This window comes from Haliotis cracherodii, unplaced genomic scaffold, assembly GCF_022045235.1.
Source record: "Haliotis cracherodii isolate W230 unplaced genomic scaffold, xgHalCrac1.p SCAF_5, whole genome shotgun sequence".
Classification (NCBI taxonomy): Eukaryota; Metazoa; Mollusca; class Gastropoda; order Lepetellida; family Haliotidae; genus Haliotis; species Haliotis cracherodii.
In genome coordinates this window covers 48,597,197-48,615,064 of record NW_027266308.1, presented here as the reverse complement: position 1 = coordinate 48,615,064, position 17,868 = coordinate 48,597,197, and the positions used below count along the sequence as shown (strand labels likewise).

The 17,868-nt window shown below is 39.9% G+C and overlaps 2 protein-coding genes across 2 annotated transcripts in view; both read left to right on the top strand.

Annotated features, from left to right (window-relative positions):
- Positions 1-349: 349 nt before the first annotated feature.
- LOC139443927 (sushi, nidogen and EGF-like domain-containing protein 1) lies at positions 350-4,165 on the top strand. The gene is made up of 6 exons (XM_071224816.1): positions 350-666; positions 924-1,097; positions 2,068-2,181; positions 2,327-2,581; positions 2,878-3,075; positions 3,450-4,165. Exons 1-6 carry the CDS (start codon positions 354-356, stop codon positions 3,620-3,622), a joined length of 1,227 nt encoding a protein of 408 aa, XP_071080917.1. The 5' UTR covers positions 350-353; the 3' UTR covers positions 3,623-4,165.
- A 6,829-nt stretch (positions 4,166-10,994) lies between these two features.
- The window catches only part of LOC139443151 (sushi, von Willebrand factor type A, EGF and pentraxin domain-containing protein 1-like), a 32,980-nt gene continuing 26,106 nt past the window's right edge, over positions 10,995-17,868 (top strand). Inside the window, exons 1-11 of the mRNA XM_071224105.1 lie at positions 10,995-11,072; positions 11,671-11,869; positions 12,975-13,094; positions 13,651-13,780; positions 14,221-14,342; positions 14,620-14,817; positions 14,976-15,158; positions 15,526-15,777; positions 16,186-16,383; positions 16,740-16,934; positions 17,537-17,712. Coding sequence (XP_071080206.1) covers positions 10,995-11,072; positions 11,671-11,869; positions 12,975-13,094; positions 13,651-13,780; positions 14,221-14,342; positions 14,620-14,817; positions 14,976-15,158; positions 15,526-15,777; positions 16,186-16,383; positions 16,740-16,934; positions 17,537-17,712 — 1,851 coding nt within the window. The remainder of the gene's footprint in view (positions 11,073-11,670; positions 11,870-12,974; positions 13,095-13,650; positions 13,781-14,220; positions 14,343-14,619; positions 14,818-14,975; positions 15,159-15,525; positions 15,778-16,185; positions 16,384-16,739; positions 16,935-17,536; positions 17,713-17,868) is intronic.

Here is a 17,868-nt window from a genome sequence, read left to right as displayed (position 1 = left end):
CGATATAATAAGCATGTGTTTATGAATCACCATCAAATATTGATGATAGTAGGTGTTGGCGAAAAAGTGAGCGTATCCTGCCCAACCAGTGGCACCCGTCACAAACACATGCAGAGGCAAGTGACATAAAGAGGAAGTTACAGTTTTACTGATGGATAGTTGAAGTCATCCCTATTGTCATACACTGTGGTGGATACCTTACTATCACTCTAAATATGAAGCACATTAACCACGGCACAGTGTGTAATGTCCCTTGAATGCTTGCCAACTCTTATCAGCATGAATACAAGGGCGTGTCAGACAAGTGTAGAGTACGAGTCGGCACAAACCAAGAGTTCATTTCAGGTGTAACCATGCTGTGGGTGATCTTGGTCGCAATCATTCCCATCTCTTCATGTCAAAGAACAGGCAAATGGGACAGTTGTGGGTGTCACTGGGCCACATGGGAGGACTGGTCTAAGTGTTCCAGTAGATGTTATGGCAGACAGATTCGCCAGAGGAAGGTGTGGCATCACACCACGTCAGATTGTGCGGGGTTTGAAGCATGCGATGCAGGAAACGGTGGATGGGAAAGAAGCGACTGCAACAAACACTGTGATGCAGGTTACTATAATGGATATCGCTGCACTTGTCCACGGGGAAGATATGGAGTGTGCTGTGGTGACGGTAAGTATCTATTTCATCGCTTAATGTTGCTCATAACTTCTTCAAAATAGTGTATTCGAGATAACGATTTTTATGTTTGTAACTCGTTAATAATAAAATATGGATAAACTGAATATAAACAATGATTATGTTAATGAAATAGGTTTTGTGACATGTTATTTAAAGTGAAAAGGGGCGAAATATTCAATGATTATCTAAACACAATCATGTTACATAAATGTTTGTTGTTGGTATTTTCCTCCTCCCGCTTCCTTCAGTTGTGACATGCGCCAGACCACTGTCCATAACACACGGACAGGTACACGGGACACGGTTCAACTATGATGACGTCATCACATACACATGTGACACCAGCTATAACTTGACTGGTTCCTATGAGAGGACCTGCTTGGTTAACGGAGGGTGGAGTCGTTCAATACCTAGATGTCTATGTACGTATGACATGTCATTGTGAAAGCATAATACGGATTTTTTTAAATAACACAACGTAATTATAATTAATTTATTATTCTGGATCAGTGTATGATTAAATGTAATTCACGTGTAGCTGCGTGAATTATGAAGTGTTCTTTATGGATTTGATTGAATGAATATGGTGGCAACATGTGGATCGGCATCATGTGTTTTTTTGTTTAACGCCGCACTCGTCAATATTGCAGCTACATGACTACAACCTGTACTTAATCGAATCTGGACCAGTGGTTGATATCATGTGTAATATCCCTTCCAGTCGGGCTTGGAACACACGCAATCAACCAAGCAACCGAGCTTGAGAACACGATACACGAAAAACATGGGTAATTTGGGACCGTAATCCCTAATCTCCCCGGAGGAAAATATGTGTGTGTGTCGCATTGTATTATTAAGATTCATAATATAGAGGATGTTAATTGAGTGCTCGTGTCATACTATGTTTACGACACAAGTACTAATACCGAACTTTTGGCACGAGTTTCGTAAACTTGGTATGACATGAACAAGAATATAATCTTCTATTTATTACCGAAGAAGATGTCACACACAGAGACGAATTTTAGTGTGAACAAAGGACAGCAAGTCGCAACAGCAGTGGAACCACAATTTGTCGAATGACGTCAACAATCTCCAATTTTGACGTCGTTTCTAGTGAGACCTCATGTCACAATCAGATTTGAATGACGTCAACAATGCCGTCCGGATGACGGAAACAATACACAGTTGTCTCGTGACGTGATATGACCCTAGGGCACATACGATTTTCATGAACCCCGATATGTTTACCCTCACAGGTAATATTTTGTAATACTCCTGTGTTCGAGAAAATGTCTCTTGTATATTGCATCAACATTTTATTGAGTGTACGTATTTCTTCATATCTGATTTTGGACGCATCACGTACTAGTATATCCTGGATTGTTCCAGTCGCCGAGACGTGTAAGAGTGGCCCGTGTCAGAATGGCGGCACATGTGTTGATGGCCTGGACAGGTATGACTGTATCTGTGGAAGCGGCTGGACTGGGAAAAACTGTGATGTCGGTAAGTAAGTGTAAGTGTAAGCGGCGGACGGCCTTTTCCATAAAGACTGCATAAGCGTTAGCCACGAAACCATAGACGAGAACACAGGTAAACTGTACAAGGTATGGTTGCCGATACAGGAATCACTTATTTACATTTATTTTAGATATACAAGCGCCAGTGGCTGATCAATGCCCTTCTAGTGTTCGTGTGACTACCTCATCTCGTGAGATGAACTACACATGGACAGCTCCTGACTTCTCTGACCCGCATGGCAACCCTGTGAAAACTTCCTCTAATTATGACAGCTATGACAGTAACACTTTCACCTTCCCCTGGGGAGACTTCACCGTCCTCTACACTGCAGTCAAACCGAGTAACGGCCTTCAGACGAACTGCAGCTTTACAATCAGCGTCAGACGTAAGGGCATTCGTTGAATCGTTCGAATACACGTGACACTGGCCATATACATACATGTCACAATCACTAACAAAACCATCAATGATTGTGAAGTTCATGTTGCATGTACGACGCAACAGAAGGTTACAACATTGTGAGCTAAACTTTAAGGATCTGTCTGCATATAAGGACACAACCAACAACGATTATTTATGTAATCAATTACACTCGGTTGTTGTCTTCTCATGTTCTTATAATGTATTGATATTTATGGGAGATAATATTATTCACTGTATTTCATTATGTTTCGGATACAGCCAAGCCGTGTCCTTCTATTGTTGCTCCGAGCAAAGGTTACGTCCTGTGTAACGGGTGGAGAGCGGACTATGGTCAGTTCTGTCTCGTTGGATGCAACGCCAACTACTCCCTTCCACTCAGCTTTGACGCGCGACAGTGGGTAGTGTGTGGTGCAAGTGGACACTGGACTCCAGATCCTATTCCACGACGATGCAATGGTGGGTGCCATGAGTTTCTATATACAGTCGGACCTCTTTGTGTCAAAGTCCTGGGGATAAGGAAAAAAGTTCGGGTTATCCGGGTTCCGAGATATTAGGGAAACTTTATGCTTAATGCTTAATTTGGATACTTGGGACTCCTAAATAAGTCCGAGACTACAGGGATTCGACACATCCAAGTTCGACATAACGAGGCTCGAATGTATGATTTTCCTGAACTTTCTAAGGACACTGTCATATTTGAAATTACTGCAGTGTCTTGCAATACGATTAACAATGTGATGTCTGTTTGGGTACGATCAGAACCAGAATACACCCGTTATGATGTCAGCTGTTGTGTTCATACATGCAATATGACTGCTTCTCTTTTACAGAAGGTGATTCAGCTGGCCATGTGGTGTTTACCCGTGGAGATTGTCTCAGTGGTACTAACAAGCAAAGGGAAGACTATATCCATGCACTGAAACGATCGTCCTTCAACTCTGTCTGTACTGACAACCCTTCAATGTGCTCTCCTGACAATGTAACTGTTGTGTGCGGGGCTTAGATGGTAGACATACACCAGTGTGAACATCGACAGAATCGTTTTTGAACTACCGTCAAAATATGCTAATGAAATAATTGAAGAACTGTTTGAAGGGAATATATACAGTAGAACCTAGATATGTCAAACACGGATGTGTCGAATTCCCGTTTGTCTCGAACTCATTTAGGTGTCCCAAGTATCCAGATTACGCATACAATTTACCTGATGTCTCGAACTCGAGAGTTCGACACAAAGATGTTCGACTATATGTGATATATAATAACATCAGATTGTGTTTGATTGTCGTGAACATAAAGTGTATGGCATATTCTAGTAGATGCAAAATGTATGTTATTGACAGGAAATATTCGTGTGCGACATTGCTGTATGTTCCCTGGTTTTGCCATCTGTAAATAAATTTCAATCATTGCATTGCTGATACATTGTAAGTCATATGCGCCTTGAAAAATATATTGTTTTCTGAGTGAAAATGCGTGTTATAAATCCAATTGTAAACGTAAGGTTCCGATTGATTGGCTTGTTATGATTACAATCTCATTTATTAAAAACTATGTCGATACTACGTATTTCCATGTGATGTGTTATGTAAGTTACAGTCATTACGCGGAAGGTCGGTGGTTCGATCTCCTAGCCGCTTCATCCCCCTTAACGACGTCAAAAGATGGTATTTGTTGTTATCATGTCAGCCGCTCCTCATGAAGGGGGTGAAATTTGGGTTAACATGTTAGACTGAGGCATGGTATCTCAGTGACTAGCTTTACAAGACATCAAGTACATTAAGTCCGGACTTGACCAAGCACACACACACACACACACACACACACACACACACACACACACACACACACACACACACACACACACACACACACACACACGCACGCGCGCGCGCGCGCGCACACGCACGCACACACACACACACACACGTGCATGCACCTCACTATACTATTATCTGAAGATACTTAAAAAACACATAAGAACATTTTAACAGTGTGTATTGATGTTTTATGTTGGAAGCAGGTGTGTATAGTTGTGCATGTTTACTCGTCTGTATAGAAATACACGTTTCATGTGCATGTGTGTGGATGTCCATGTTTGATGTTTGTGTAGAGGTGCGTGTTAATGTGTGTGCAGAGGGGCATATTTGATCTGTGTGTTTGGAGGTGCATCTTTATGTATGTATAGAGATGCATGTTTATGCGTGTTTCTCATGAAGTCCTTATTCGTATACAACTGCTTGTTTGATGTATTTATGACTCTTCAACAATTCAGTGTGAATTTGATACAACCAGATGAGTTCGTTTCTCAATCCCAAAATCTGATCTACTGACATAATGTAATATATTAGGGACACACATTAGAAGGCCAAGTTTATTATTACTGGCGCGGAAAGTTGTACTCATGTGGTCAATATATCAACCTCCACAATCGCTTATTGGGACACACATGAAGACAACAATCAAGTTTTCCCAATCTGTCAGACAAAACCTTTTCTAGGACTTTCGCGAAACATTTGTGCATTTTTTCGGGCCAAGTGATATGATTAAAACATGTCGATGAATGTTGGTATGAATATATTTAATTTAATTTTCATCTTATCACGTATCAAAGTCAAATGTTTGCCCAAATAATCACAAGGTTCATGTAGTAAACCTTTCTAGTAATTACTGCATCTATACTCCGCCAAAGTAGTAAAATCGTAAATATCTGCCAACATCCATACACAGTTAATACCATAAATGCATTGGTCATTTCTGCATGGATTGGAATTGATATGTTTGGAAAGAAATGTGGTGAAAAGATGGCAAATCGCAAAAAACACAACTACGTGAGAGCCTGGCGCCGAAACACACCAAGATGACAATCACGTGGAACATCACTTGTTGGGCTTTTAAAACGTCGGACTTTAATTCGCATGCCTTTACACTCTTACAGCAAGTGAACAGCGAAAACATGCCACCCAATACAACGTCGCCATCGGCCGACTGCATACAGGCGAAACATATTCAGCCTTCCTAGATCCGGTCGACCACGTATCACGACTAGAGCACAGGACGACAACGTCGTTGAAAGGGAAAGAACCAACCCAGCCGCCTCTACAACTTCGGCAATGATAGGGTTGTCTAGGATATCAGCCCAGACGGTGAGGAACAAGGTAGCAGGTTGAGCAAAATTCATTTACTCTTATGCACGAGAGTAACGTATATTGTCGAAAACATAATGCCGACCAGTTTCTTAACGAAAAGCGCCAGACAGGGTAACAACATGTACCATCTTTCAACGTCTTTTGGTATGACGTCGCCGGGGATCGAACCCCGACGTTCCGCTCTCCAGACTAGACCGCGGAGGGAGTCTACAATCTAAATCGATGTGTACTCCAGAAACATAGTCCATTCGAATATCTCTAAATTTGATCGTGTTTCCGTTGCGTAAGAGCCACAATTAATAAAATCATTTCATTCAGAATGCTAAAAGGCAACACTTTATCATTTACCTTATTTGTGACTATTTTTTTATTGGGCAGAGGAAAGAAACTTTTGTCCACAGTATTTACGTTAGTTTCGAAAGAAAGGTACATATTTTTATACTGAAAGGTAGAGTCTTGTTAAGATATACTTAACCGTTTCCAGGTTATATGAATGAAAAGTGGTTTATATTTTCAACTAAAAGCTATATTTTGTCATATGTTGTATATCATATTGATCATTTACAATTTTTTCCAACTGACACATGACGTCGTGAAGGATTATGTTGCTATCAACATTGAAAAACATACTGATTGGAAGTGGGTTACTTCGATAAAACAGGTTTGATAAAGATCGTTAAATCATCAGACTTCCTGACATGTGTCAACAGTTGGTTGGGTTATGTAAACTAACTCGACGGTAGGTTTGACGTTTTTAGTTATGAGAGAGATTACGACGCTGATAAGGTCTAAGAAATAAGAGAAAAGAAAACGACACCGTAATTTAACACCGGTTTTTGGCGATGGTCATAGCAAGGGGTTTGACAAAAAAAATCTGGAAACTATTAATTTAAAAGGATAAAATCCTAGCCTGTAGGAAAACAACAGAAGCCATCCACATAAAAAGACTCAAGCCGATCATCATCAGACAATAGGGTTATTTCATTCCAAGTTCTTTATTCATCAAAACCACTCATAGCTGTACATGATACATTACAATACAATATGCACTTCAATTAAGGAGCCCATTTTAACTTTTTGGATATACGTATAATGAGCTTACTTAGTTTTGTTAAAAAAATTAATTTAGTATAAATAAAAATATACTCGAGCTTAAAGAAGCTTAGATTTATAGGGACAAAATTGGGCTAAAAAATAGGATTATATTCTTCACAAATTGGTCCTGTTTTACAAATATGACGGATTCTGTCTTGGAAAGGTACATTAGACCAACAATCTCATTTAAATCAGATCTTAGTTCTCGCTAACGCTTTGTTTATTAATCTGATTTTAATGAGATTGATTAGACCAACGACCAATTTCACATGTCAATGAGAAGTTACTTAGCGAAACTTTAAGATCGACAAAGATAGTTTATGAGTTAACTGTAGTTAGTTTTCGTTAATATCATTCAATATTGCGTAGTGCGGCGTTAAATAACAAACAAACAAAACAATAATGATCACAAAGCCAAGTACCTAGACTAACATCTAGTTCCTGAAAGGAACATATTTTACAGAAAAAAACAGTTGTTAAATTATAGCTATAAAATATAGAAAAAAGGAGCCCAGAGACTTTCTTCATTTTCAAATACTGCAGTAATCTAGACTTGCCAAACATTCAAGGATTACAACATTCAAGGATCTTTTTCTGTGTTTTCAGATGAACAATTGACCTGCCTTTGCATGTGTTCGTGACGGGTGCCACCAGTGGGACAGGATACGCTCACCTTTTCGCGAACACCTGGTATCATCATTATTTGAAAGTCATTCATTAACACATGTTTACGATATAGTCGGAATCGTACAATTGACTCTGCTTTTAACAATGATTTGTTATGGTTAGGGTTTGCGTTTTTTATACATTCAGATATATCATCTTAAGTGATTTCCTTGCCAAGTATATCGTTTGAATTTGGTAGTTTTGACATAGCAAAATAAATGAGATTGTCATTGTTGTTTTCGAAATATAAAGTCTTGAAATATATATGCAAGTTTTCAAGAGGTGGATTTCCTTCATCAGGATGATCTTCAGAAATATTTCCATCAGCATGTCATCACAGTATCATCACAGTATCAAGACTGTAACAACATACTGTAACTTCACTCCACCTTGTTACAGGCATCGTCCATAGGCTTAATATCCTGTCACAAAATGTGTTCTAATGATAATGAAATATATAACAGATATGTTTTGCTGTATGGGTCAGTGTTCTGTTCAATGCTAAAATCTTAATGATTTTCCCTGCATAAATTGATTTTATCATAGAATTGAAGGAACTGATCGATATGCCATGTCATACAAGTGGAGAGAACCGTGAAGGTCCTAGGTCAACGGCAACCCATGCTTGACGTAATAGGCGATTATGCTTGTCGTAAGAGGCGACTATTGGGATCTGGTGGTCAGGCTTGCTCCAATTGCTTGGATTGATGCTCATGACTTCAATCATCATTGTCTTGTCCATACTCGATTATTTACAGGCCGCCGTCATATAGCTAGAATATTGCTGAGTGGGGCGTTAAACAACAAAAAAACAAAAACCAAACATAAAAACATATTCTCGCACTTGTCAAAGGGTTGATCAACGCAGCCTTTGCTAGAATCACACCAGATGTATGGTAAAAGGCTGAAGAATACGTTCTTGTCAGCCTTGCACCAGTTGTCATACCTTTGGGTGAGTACAGTTCAGATACGCCATCAGCTGAGTCAGATGCTGGCTAAAGAAATTATCTGTACAACAACAAATACTTCTTGATTAAAAAACCCAACCTTGCAATACTCATACCGTTTAATAATTTGTAACTATTCTATCATTTTCACAAGCAAATATAATGCAGAACATATTTTACAACGCATATCTCAATAAAGTGCAATAACAGCAATGGTATGGTGACAGCTCGGGGGACAGCTGCACATGTGAGAATGCACGGGCTTGTGTGCGATCATCACCTCGTTTCATATATGCATGAAAACATAGTTTTAATGCTAATCACTGTTTCAGTTAGGATAGGATAGATTAGGTAGATTTGTGTTATTTCGATATTGGCTAATTTCATAGCCCTTTGATTGGTATTTATTAAATGAAGCCATAAAACATTTTTCTAGCATTTCTAAAGTACTTTAACTAGATAATTTACAATGTGCATTTACTAATATCTAGATAATTTACACTGTCCTTTTACCCCTACCTTAGTAATCTACAGTGCGTCTTCATGTTTTGTTTGTTTGTTTGTTTGTTTGTTTGAGAGTTGTTTAACGCCACACTTAGCAATATTCCAGCTATATGACGGCGGTCTGTCAGTAGTCGAGTCTGGACCAGAAAATCTAGTGATTGACATCATGAGCATCGATCTGGAAGAATGTCTTATGAAATGGGACAAAAACATTATTTCAGGTAATTTTCATAATGCTTTCTAAAATATTTCACCTTATATGGTATGGTACTAAGCTGGATTACCTTTATCCAGTTCAATGTACTTATCTCAGTTAGAGGTAATGACAACAAACCTATAAACCGAAAATCAAAACGGATTAGTTTGTTCCTTCACGAGTACAACTTCCTGGTACACAGGGTGACACATCAATCTTTAGATAAACCAGTCTGTAAGATGTATTGACGTATATCCTATGGTTATGTATCGATCTACCTGATAATGCAATGTTTTAGACTGCATTGATAAGATTGTCCAATCCTTGCTGTCAACCACACGCAGTCGTTTATCTCGGAATCTGTCAGTAGATCACGTCTTCAAAGTCCTGAAAAAAGAAATATACTCAATTAATCTGTTCATGACACAGTGTATTCAATTCAAAACAAAATTAACAATACACTTGCACAACATGTCAGTCACCTCAACAATCAAACCTCAAACATTAAAAGTTCCGCATTTAAGCTAAGTCTGTTCTATAAATGCACAGCTTTGAAAAAAGCCTCTATTTTTGTTCCCTAATTTGAGATAGAGCCGGTGTGTGCTTTGTTTATTGTAAATCGATGCTATGCTCATGTACAATTGTAATCTTGTGAAGCAGACTTTAAGATTAGTTCTTGTTTTGTTTATAATAAGCGTGAATTTTGTTAATTTTCGTATTTTTTACGAGTCAAGCAAGTATCAAGGTACCATAATCTAAATCAGAATTATGCTCACATGTGTAGGAAGAAAATGTCGACTTCTGTGACGAGAACATATGTTAAACTAAAATCAAGGAAATAAGAGTATTAGTATTAATGATAGCAAACTACATGATAATAACACTGTGACCCGTGAAAATTCCAGGGTAGAATAGGTCTTCAGCAACCCATGCTTGCCGTAAAAGGTGACTATGCTTGTCGTAAAAGGCGACTAACGGGATCGGGTGGTCAGGCTCGCTGACTTGGTTGATGCATGCCATCGATCCCAATTGCGTTGATCGATGCTCATGATATCAATCACTGGATTGTCAAGACTCGATTATTCTACAGACCGCCGTCATATAGCTGGAATATTGCTGAGTGCGGCGTTAAACAACAAACTAAACCAAACCAAACTAGATCGCCCAGTGATATAAAACAGATTACTTGAAGGATATAGCTACGTTATATTGGCCGAATGTCTAGCCAAGGAAACATATAAAATGTTTGTGAAGTTATACGCTTCGGCCCTTTAGACCGCTGCCTTTTGGTCATGCCAGGTCAAACGTCCCTCCTCTTATTACAGGGGCGGTCGGGTAGCCTAGAGGTTAAAGCGTTCGCTCGTCACGCCGAAGACCCGGGTTCGAATTACGACATGGGTACAATGTGTGAAGCCCATTTCTGGTGTCCCCCGCCGTGATATTGCTGGAATATTGCTAAAAGCGGCGTAAAACCTAACTCACTCACTCCTTTTATTACACTTAATAAAAGGGATTAAACTGAATTATTGCATGGACGATCCGAAAAGACTCTATGGTCAGAGTAGTAATTGTTCAAAGCAATGAATTCTGGAGTATAAACGATTGCAGTTTGACCTAACATTAGCTGCTGTTTTGCAAACTTTTTGGCAATGCTATGACAATGACGAATCTTTTGAAACGCTGCCAACTTTCAACCCCATTGGCTGCGGTCCTCAATGACTGACAGCTTGAGACGGTCAATCAGGTAACACTAGATGTAATGACGTATGTGTCAGTAGCACTTGTGGCACACAGTAGGTTTCGAGGCCGGTGAGGGAGATGTTTAACAAAGTTTATCCGCTGTTTCTGGCATTTGTGGTCTCGGGCGCCACACACAGAGAAATTCCAGACTTCAAGGTACGATAAAAGACTAAACATTCCATCTTTATGTACAATACATGAATACGTACACTTGCGTTGACCACTAGATATGGATAGATGCAATGCTCGTGTAATGAAGGGATTATGTGTAAATACTCGTACTACCTATTGATGTACCTAATCAGTAAAATTCAAGCTAGTTAATCTTCTTGCCTTATCACTGCGTAAGAATGCTTTTCTTCTTAAAATACTCTTTCAATCAATCCTGGATTTGAAAGACTTGACATTCGGTTTGGCGATATTGAAAAAGATATTTTAGGTTCGATTCGATTTCGATGGCCTCTTCGCGTTCTGTTCGGGTTCTGGCGGGTTTAATCGTCATGGACACATTTGACGTGATCCGTTGTTTATCGATAAACATCATATGTTATGGAGTATTTGATGCGCGGAATTTTTAAAATTTCAGGGAACCACATACAGTCAGGTCCCGTTGCATATGATTAAGTCGGATTGACGAGTATATCGGATAAACGAAATTTAGCTGTATCGACGTTCGTTATCGAAATTCGGATAACTACGCGATAAATACAAACACTTTGAAATACAAAAAGGGGTGATGTGCCTATTTGCTTAGTTTCAGCCATGCCCGTGGCACTCTGACCTAGATCCTGCCTTGACGTCCTGCAACTTAAACAATGGTACAGTACTGTTACCTCACAACCGGACACAGCTACTGGAACCAGGCACTAAGTGTGACGTAGTGTGCCAAACGCCTGACGACCGAGGAACTGCGACATGTGTAGATGGAGAATGGGAGTTGGCATGTCAGAGAGGTAAGATTTTGAGGAACCAAAGGGTGAGATTAGGGGAACATGCAACACGTCCATCGGGTACTAGTAGTTCATTATAAGGGAGTGAATCAATATGAAGAAAGGTACGTGATATTCACCTGGTTTGTATACGTTGTTAGACTGATAGTAGTTTTTTTAATCCATTGGCTAAAGAAAACTAAATTCATGTTGAAAACGATTGCCCAAACACGCTCAACATCATGACTGTTAGAAGTCCTTGCATTTTGAATTGAACGATTTGTCAGGTTGGGACCCCCAAAAAAATAAATCACAACTCATAAAAGCACTCGACGAAAAGGCCAAAGTTATCAAAAGAAGAGAGGGAGAGGAATTGTACACACTGCAAGAATGCTCAACTTTTTCAATCATGATGATCGGATGTAGTGTAACGAGATATAGATGCCACCCAAGATATTGATGCCATTATCGAGGTGCTGTGAAAGCTTTCAGAAGCTTTTTATCTCTGTATTTGATTGCTTTTTGTACCATGAAATTGTTTTTGACTTTTACAATAAATGTACCATGAACTTGAAACAGCCTGTTGATGTTTCATAGAGTTAGAAGATGGTGAGATCATGAGAGCTGTCAGCTGCATCAACAGCCTACCAGTTGATTACGTATTGGTTTATTATTTTGCATCCTTTAATTCAATGGCGTTTAAGGTCGTACGACTGGCATTAATATATCGTCAGTATGAAAAACATATTCTTAATTAAAACTACATTGAAACCCTGATACGTAGAAAATGATGCTGGAAAACATCTGTATTTTTAGTTAACCAACTACAACCTGCCTGCCACTATTGAATCATTTACCTCACATTCATTGGGCATTGCTACACGCGCACGTACATTGACATTAGACACAAATAATAACTAAAATAATAGTCGTGAGGTTTGCACTCCTTATTTCATGTCTAAATTTGGTAAGTCTACAAGTCTACAAAAAGCAAATTGCATTATGCACACATTGCACTAACGTAGAATATACAGTGAAATGGGCTTGAAGTTACCTGCCATGCGATTTCTCTGTGGAATGTTTTATTAGTTCTGCAACTGTAATGTATAGTATATCTGACATGTTGTAGGGGTAACAAGCAAGTTTTTGCAGAAAGAAGTGGCACCAAAGGAAAAACGCTTTCTTGGTATCCTATTTGCTGTGTTCGGAGGTATTGCATGCATGGTATTTTGCCGAAGTCGACCAAGAGGTACGATAATATATGTAACATATTTTAGTTGATGCTGTTTAACGCCAAAGTCAGCAATATTCCGGCTATATCACGGCGGCCTGTAAATGGTCGAGCCTGAAGCATGGCAACCAGTAACCAAAATCATGAGGTGAGGTCAGGTGAAATGGGGTTTAATGACGCGTTCAAGATTATTGCGCTTATATAGCGACGTGCTAGCCCGTGTCGGTGGCTGCTTGTACTACTCCGGACTGATGCCGATTGTATAGTGTTAGCCTACTGAGATACCATGCAGCAGTTTAACATGAATACCCCGCTCAGACAATATACTGACTCCGAGCCAAGCAGTCCTTACCAGGCCGGGTAACAACAAGAACCATCTTTTAACGTCGTTTGGTATGAGGCGGCCGGGGACGCTCTTCTACTGCCAGACCACGGAGGCGGTCTACTAAAGTCATGAGAACGATCGACTCCACTGGTGTAGTGTAACAGCAGTCAGTCAAGTTACCGAGCCCGACCAAACCACCACATTTTTTTATTCAAAGCCTTTCTCTATTTATTCTCTATACATTTGTAGATAACCAAAAGCCTGTTTTTAATTCGATATTGCCCGATCTTCACAAAACGGCTGACCCAATACAGACCAACAAACGCGGTGTCACCTGGAAGGAGCCCACGGCCACGGATGACAGAGACGGAACTGTGAGGTAGGGTTCTTTCATATAATGCTTATGTTTGCATTTCTATAAGATATATCGTGAAATTAGCAACACATGTACTTTGATGTGGTAATTGTTCTTCTACACGTAACGCGACAAATTACCATATTTTACATTACTTTTGCCCTAAAATGTATATTAATCTTCTGGGGCACTCTACATTTGGATGATATGACGCAGACAACTAGCGTCAGTCGCTATCACAGCATTATTTCTTTTTCTTTGGTTGAGAATATTTTCTTAATCCAAACAATAAGCCTGAATATTTTTTAAGGAAGACATCTTGCATCAATGTAATTTTTGTAGCAGACAATTCATTATATTTCCACAGTCTGAAGCATTTTTTATATCTGTCATATATACGACAAATCAGCTCTCCTTGTACTTGACAATAATCAGTTTAACGTTTACTTGTTTCGTACCAACAGTGTACATCGATACGGCCCTGGCCCGGGATACACGTTCGGAGAGGGCGGAACAAGAGTACTCTATTCCGCTAAGGACAGATCAGGAAATGAAAACCGAATGTCATTCTATGTCTGCGTACGGGGTAGGGTTTTGCCTTATATCTGTTTAATGACATGACTTACGTTACATAATAACTAACGCCTTTTCTAAGATAACACCATTTTGTACCGGACAGTACAGTTTGGTTGGCAGATTCTAAGGTATGACGTGAAGAAGATGTTATATTACCTGATACTCCGATGCAGCATCCATAAGCATAGAATATTGATTCATTCATCTGATACAATTGTATTTATTTGCCGTAAAACCGACATGTGAAAATATCAATTGTTTGTGACATAACAGGCTTTTGTGCTCAGTGATTCGATGCAGCCCTGGTCCAAGCAAGGTGTTCCCCAACGGGTACTACGTGTGTCATCCAAGCTCGGACTTCGTTCAGGGTACACGGTGCACCTACGGCTGTTACAGCGGGTATGAGATACACGGAAACAGTGTCCGGACATGCGAACCACAAGGGGACAAGGGCAGATGGTCGGCACCTGAACCAACTTGTGAAAGTAAAGTTACTGAAGTCTGTTTGCAAAAACCCTTAGCCATATACAAAACATGCTCTCAAAGAGTCGGCTGATTTTCATAACATACCATTGTTACGTTGACTATACTTCTAAAAGAGAATACAGTTAGCAATGTATACATGTATGCACAATTGTTTCAGGAGTAACATGTCCATCTTTAGAACCTGTGGCAAATGTTGACGTCAAGTGTTCTGATAAGGAGTACTTCAAAAGCATGTGTACTTATGAGTGTCGCCCCGGATATGACGTTAAGCCAGGCATGACCCGTCTGAGAGTGTGCACTGCTCAGAAAACTTGGCGTGGGACAAATCCAGTGTGCATTGGTAATTATTCACGTTATCAATCTTTAAGGCATCCAACATCTAGGTGATTGCATGCAATAAGAATGCTCTATGTCATTTTATGATTACGTGTTAGGTGGGTCATTTCATGATAACATACGTACACATCACTATCGTCATTATTTCGTTTACCTTTTTGTACATGTTTTGTTTTAGTAATCAAGTTATTATCTTCAACGTTATATAATCACACAAGATTTTTATGTAGCCGCATTGGGAATCTACAAACCATGTTTGGCAATTATATGTTACATGATACATTTTGTAGAATGTTATTCTCATAATTCATCAACAGCTCCTTCGGCCTTCCATTACATACAATCTGTTATATAATGAAGTCTACCCACAGACACAGAACCGCCCAGATTCACAACCTGTCCCAGCTACCAGCTGTTCTTCACGGAGCAAGGGTCAAGAAACGGCTTCGTTGACTGGGCGGAACCAACGGCAAGTGATAACAGTAACAAGGTCACAGTGACCCCTGTAAGCAAACTGTCCAACAATGGGTTCGAGGCTGCGGGGGTATACTCAGTTGTGTACACAGCCACAGACGCCCAGGGTAACAAAGGGCAACAGTGTAGCTTCAAGGTCGTCATAAGAGGTAATACTGAGCAAAGTAAGGTTGCTACACGATGATGTGATCTAAGGTACACTAAGAGCAGGGAGTCTATAAACTGGTATATTTTTCTACAGTCTCCCCGCTAAAAGCAACACATTACTCTTTATTTGAGGACAAATGTGTGTACAAACCTATTGTACCATCTTTTGTGGTTAACATTCTTTTGCATTCAGAGGAATAAACCAATGGTAGTTTTCATTTATAAATTGTTTTCCATTTTTAAGGATCGGTGGTATCCCTAATCACTCTGTATAAAGTCTCGACTTAATGTTAAATCACGCTTATCTGGTCAAAATACTTACAATATTCTCTGGTAGATTCCCAACACGACACGACTGTATTATTGGATGGAACGGACAAAAAGCGTTTGGCCCTTTCAAACAATTTCAGAACTGAAGTGTCCGGGCCAATACGCCCATCCCTACATGCGAGTGGACTGTCCCCATGGTCACAGATACGGGGCGCGGTGTAACTTCACCTGTCAGTCAGGTTACAGCCTGCTCGGGGGGCCAGATCACACGAGGTGTGAGAAACCAGGGAAAGACGCCAAGTATGTTGCATGGACGAACAGGCAACCAGTCTGCCACTGTGAGTATAAAACAGTGATTGTTTAACTGAACTGAATAGGACTTTTTGAACTTATATATTACACTCAGACCACTGTTAGTGTGTGTGTGTGTGAGGGGGGGGGGGGGGGGGGGGGGGCAGGAGCTTACGATGATCCTGTGCTAGGACCATTCGGGGGGGGGGGGGGGGGGGTGTAGGGGAAAACTAGTTACATTGTCTTCTGAATTTTTTTCACGTTGTACATTATTGGTTATGTTTGTCTCTTTCAATTCTACAATTAAGAATCTCTCGAATCCAACATTCAAGTTCACGGTGCACTTGTTTACCTGTCAACTGTCTTTGACAGCTATAATCGTAAATATTTCATGTGTATGAAGTATCCAGAACCTGCCCCCAATTGGCTCCACCCGGTAACGGTGCCCTGGCCTGTGATCTGTGGGAGGGAGGCAACTACTGTCAGATGCAGTGTATGAAGGGTACAGATGTCCCACCAACATTCCTGTACAAGAAACTCTTCGTGTGTGGAAAGTCGGGTTCATGGGATTTCGCAGGAAGCATACCAGACTGCGCAAGTATTGAACTTTGCTTAACTTTCATTGCTTAACCTTGTTCCAATGTTTCATGTGTTAAAAGGTTATTCTTCAAAACTAACACCCATCACTACTTACACACCAGTTGTATACGTTATTATTCAGACGACAAGCTCAGTGGGAAGAAAGTATTGGGAAATTGGCCTCCTCCCGAACCAAATAAGTACCGTGTAGTTGCAAATGCAAACCAAAATACTCTGGAGTCTCACCTAGCTTCCATGTGTATACGGCATTAAATGATTAACGACTTTACATATATGTTGTTGACGGTATGAAGGTGTATTACGGTGTTCTACTCAAATATAACAAACAAAGTATAAGTATTAGACACACCAGAACCTATTGTATTTGCAATAAATAAAAGCGACACATTCATTTCCATATTCGTGCCATCTAAAAATAAAGATGATATTGTGAGTTGAATATATTCTTGTGTCGACATCAGCTGTAAATAGTCAGACATCTCAACATTTAGCTATACATACCCGAAACTCCATACCTGAAGGCCGGTGGGTCCCTCACTTCCCTGGGCTAGGTCTGATGTATTAATGTTATATATTAAGATGTTACATATTCTTTGTCAGAGGTAAGACACCCCGGATCAGCGACACTGCGCATGGGCATTCATTGGTACTTTGATGGAGAATGTCCAAATGCAGCTACCATGGATGTAATCAGACTGAATTTTGTAACTGCTTTCAAAGCCAGCACTTTCAAGGAGGCCTGCGACAAGTCCAACTGTCGGGCTGACGACGTCAAGGTTTGATACCTTTTTTAGATAGATAGATAATTTATTCATAGAAAACAGTAAGGCCACAGACCCATGGTATACACTATTTAGGAAGCGGTTGTATACAACATAAACTATTTTCAAACTGACATAGCATGATAAATATACACAGACAAATTTCAAATA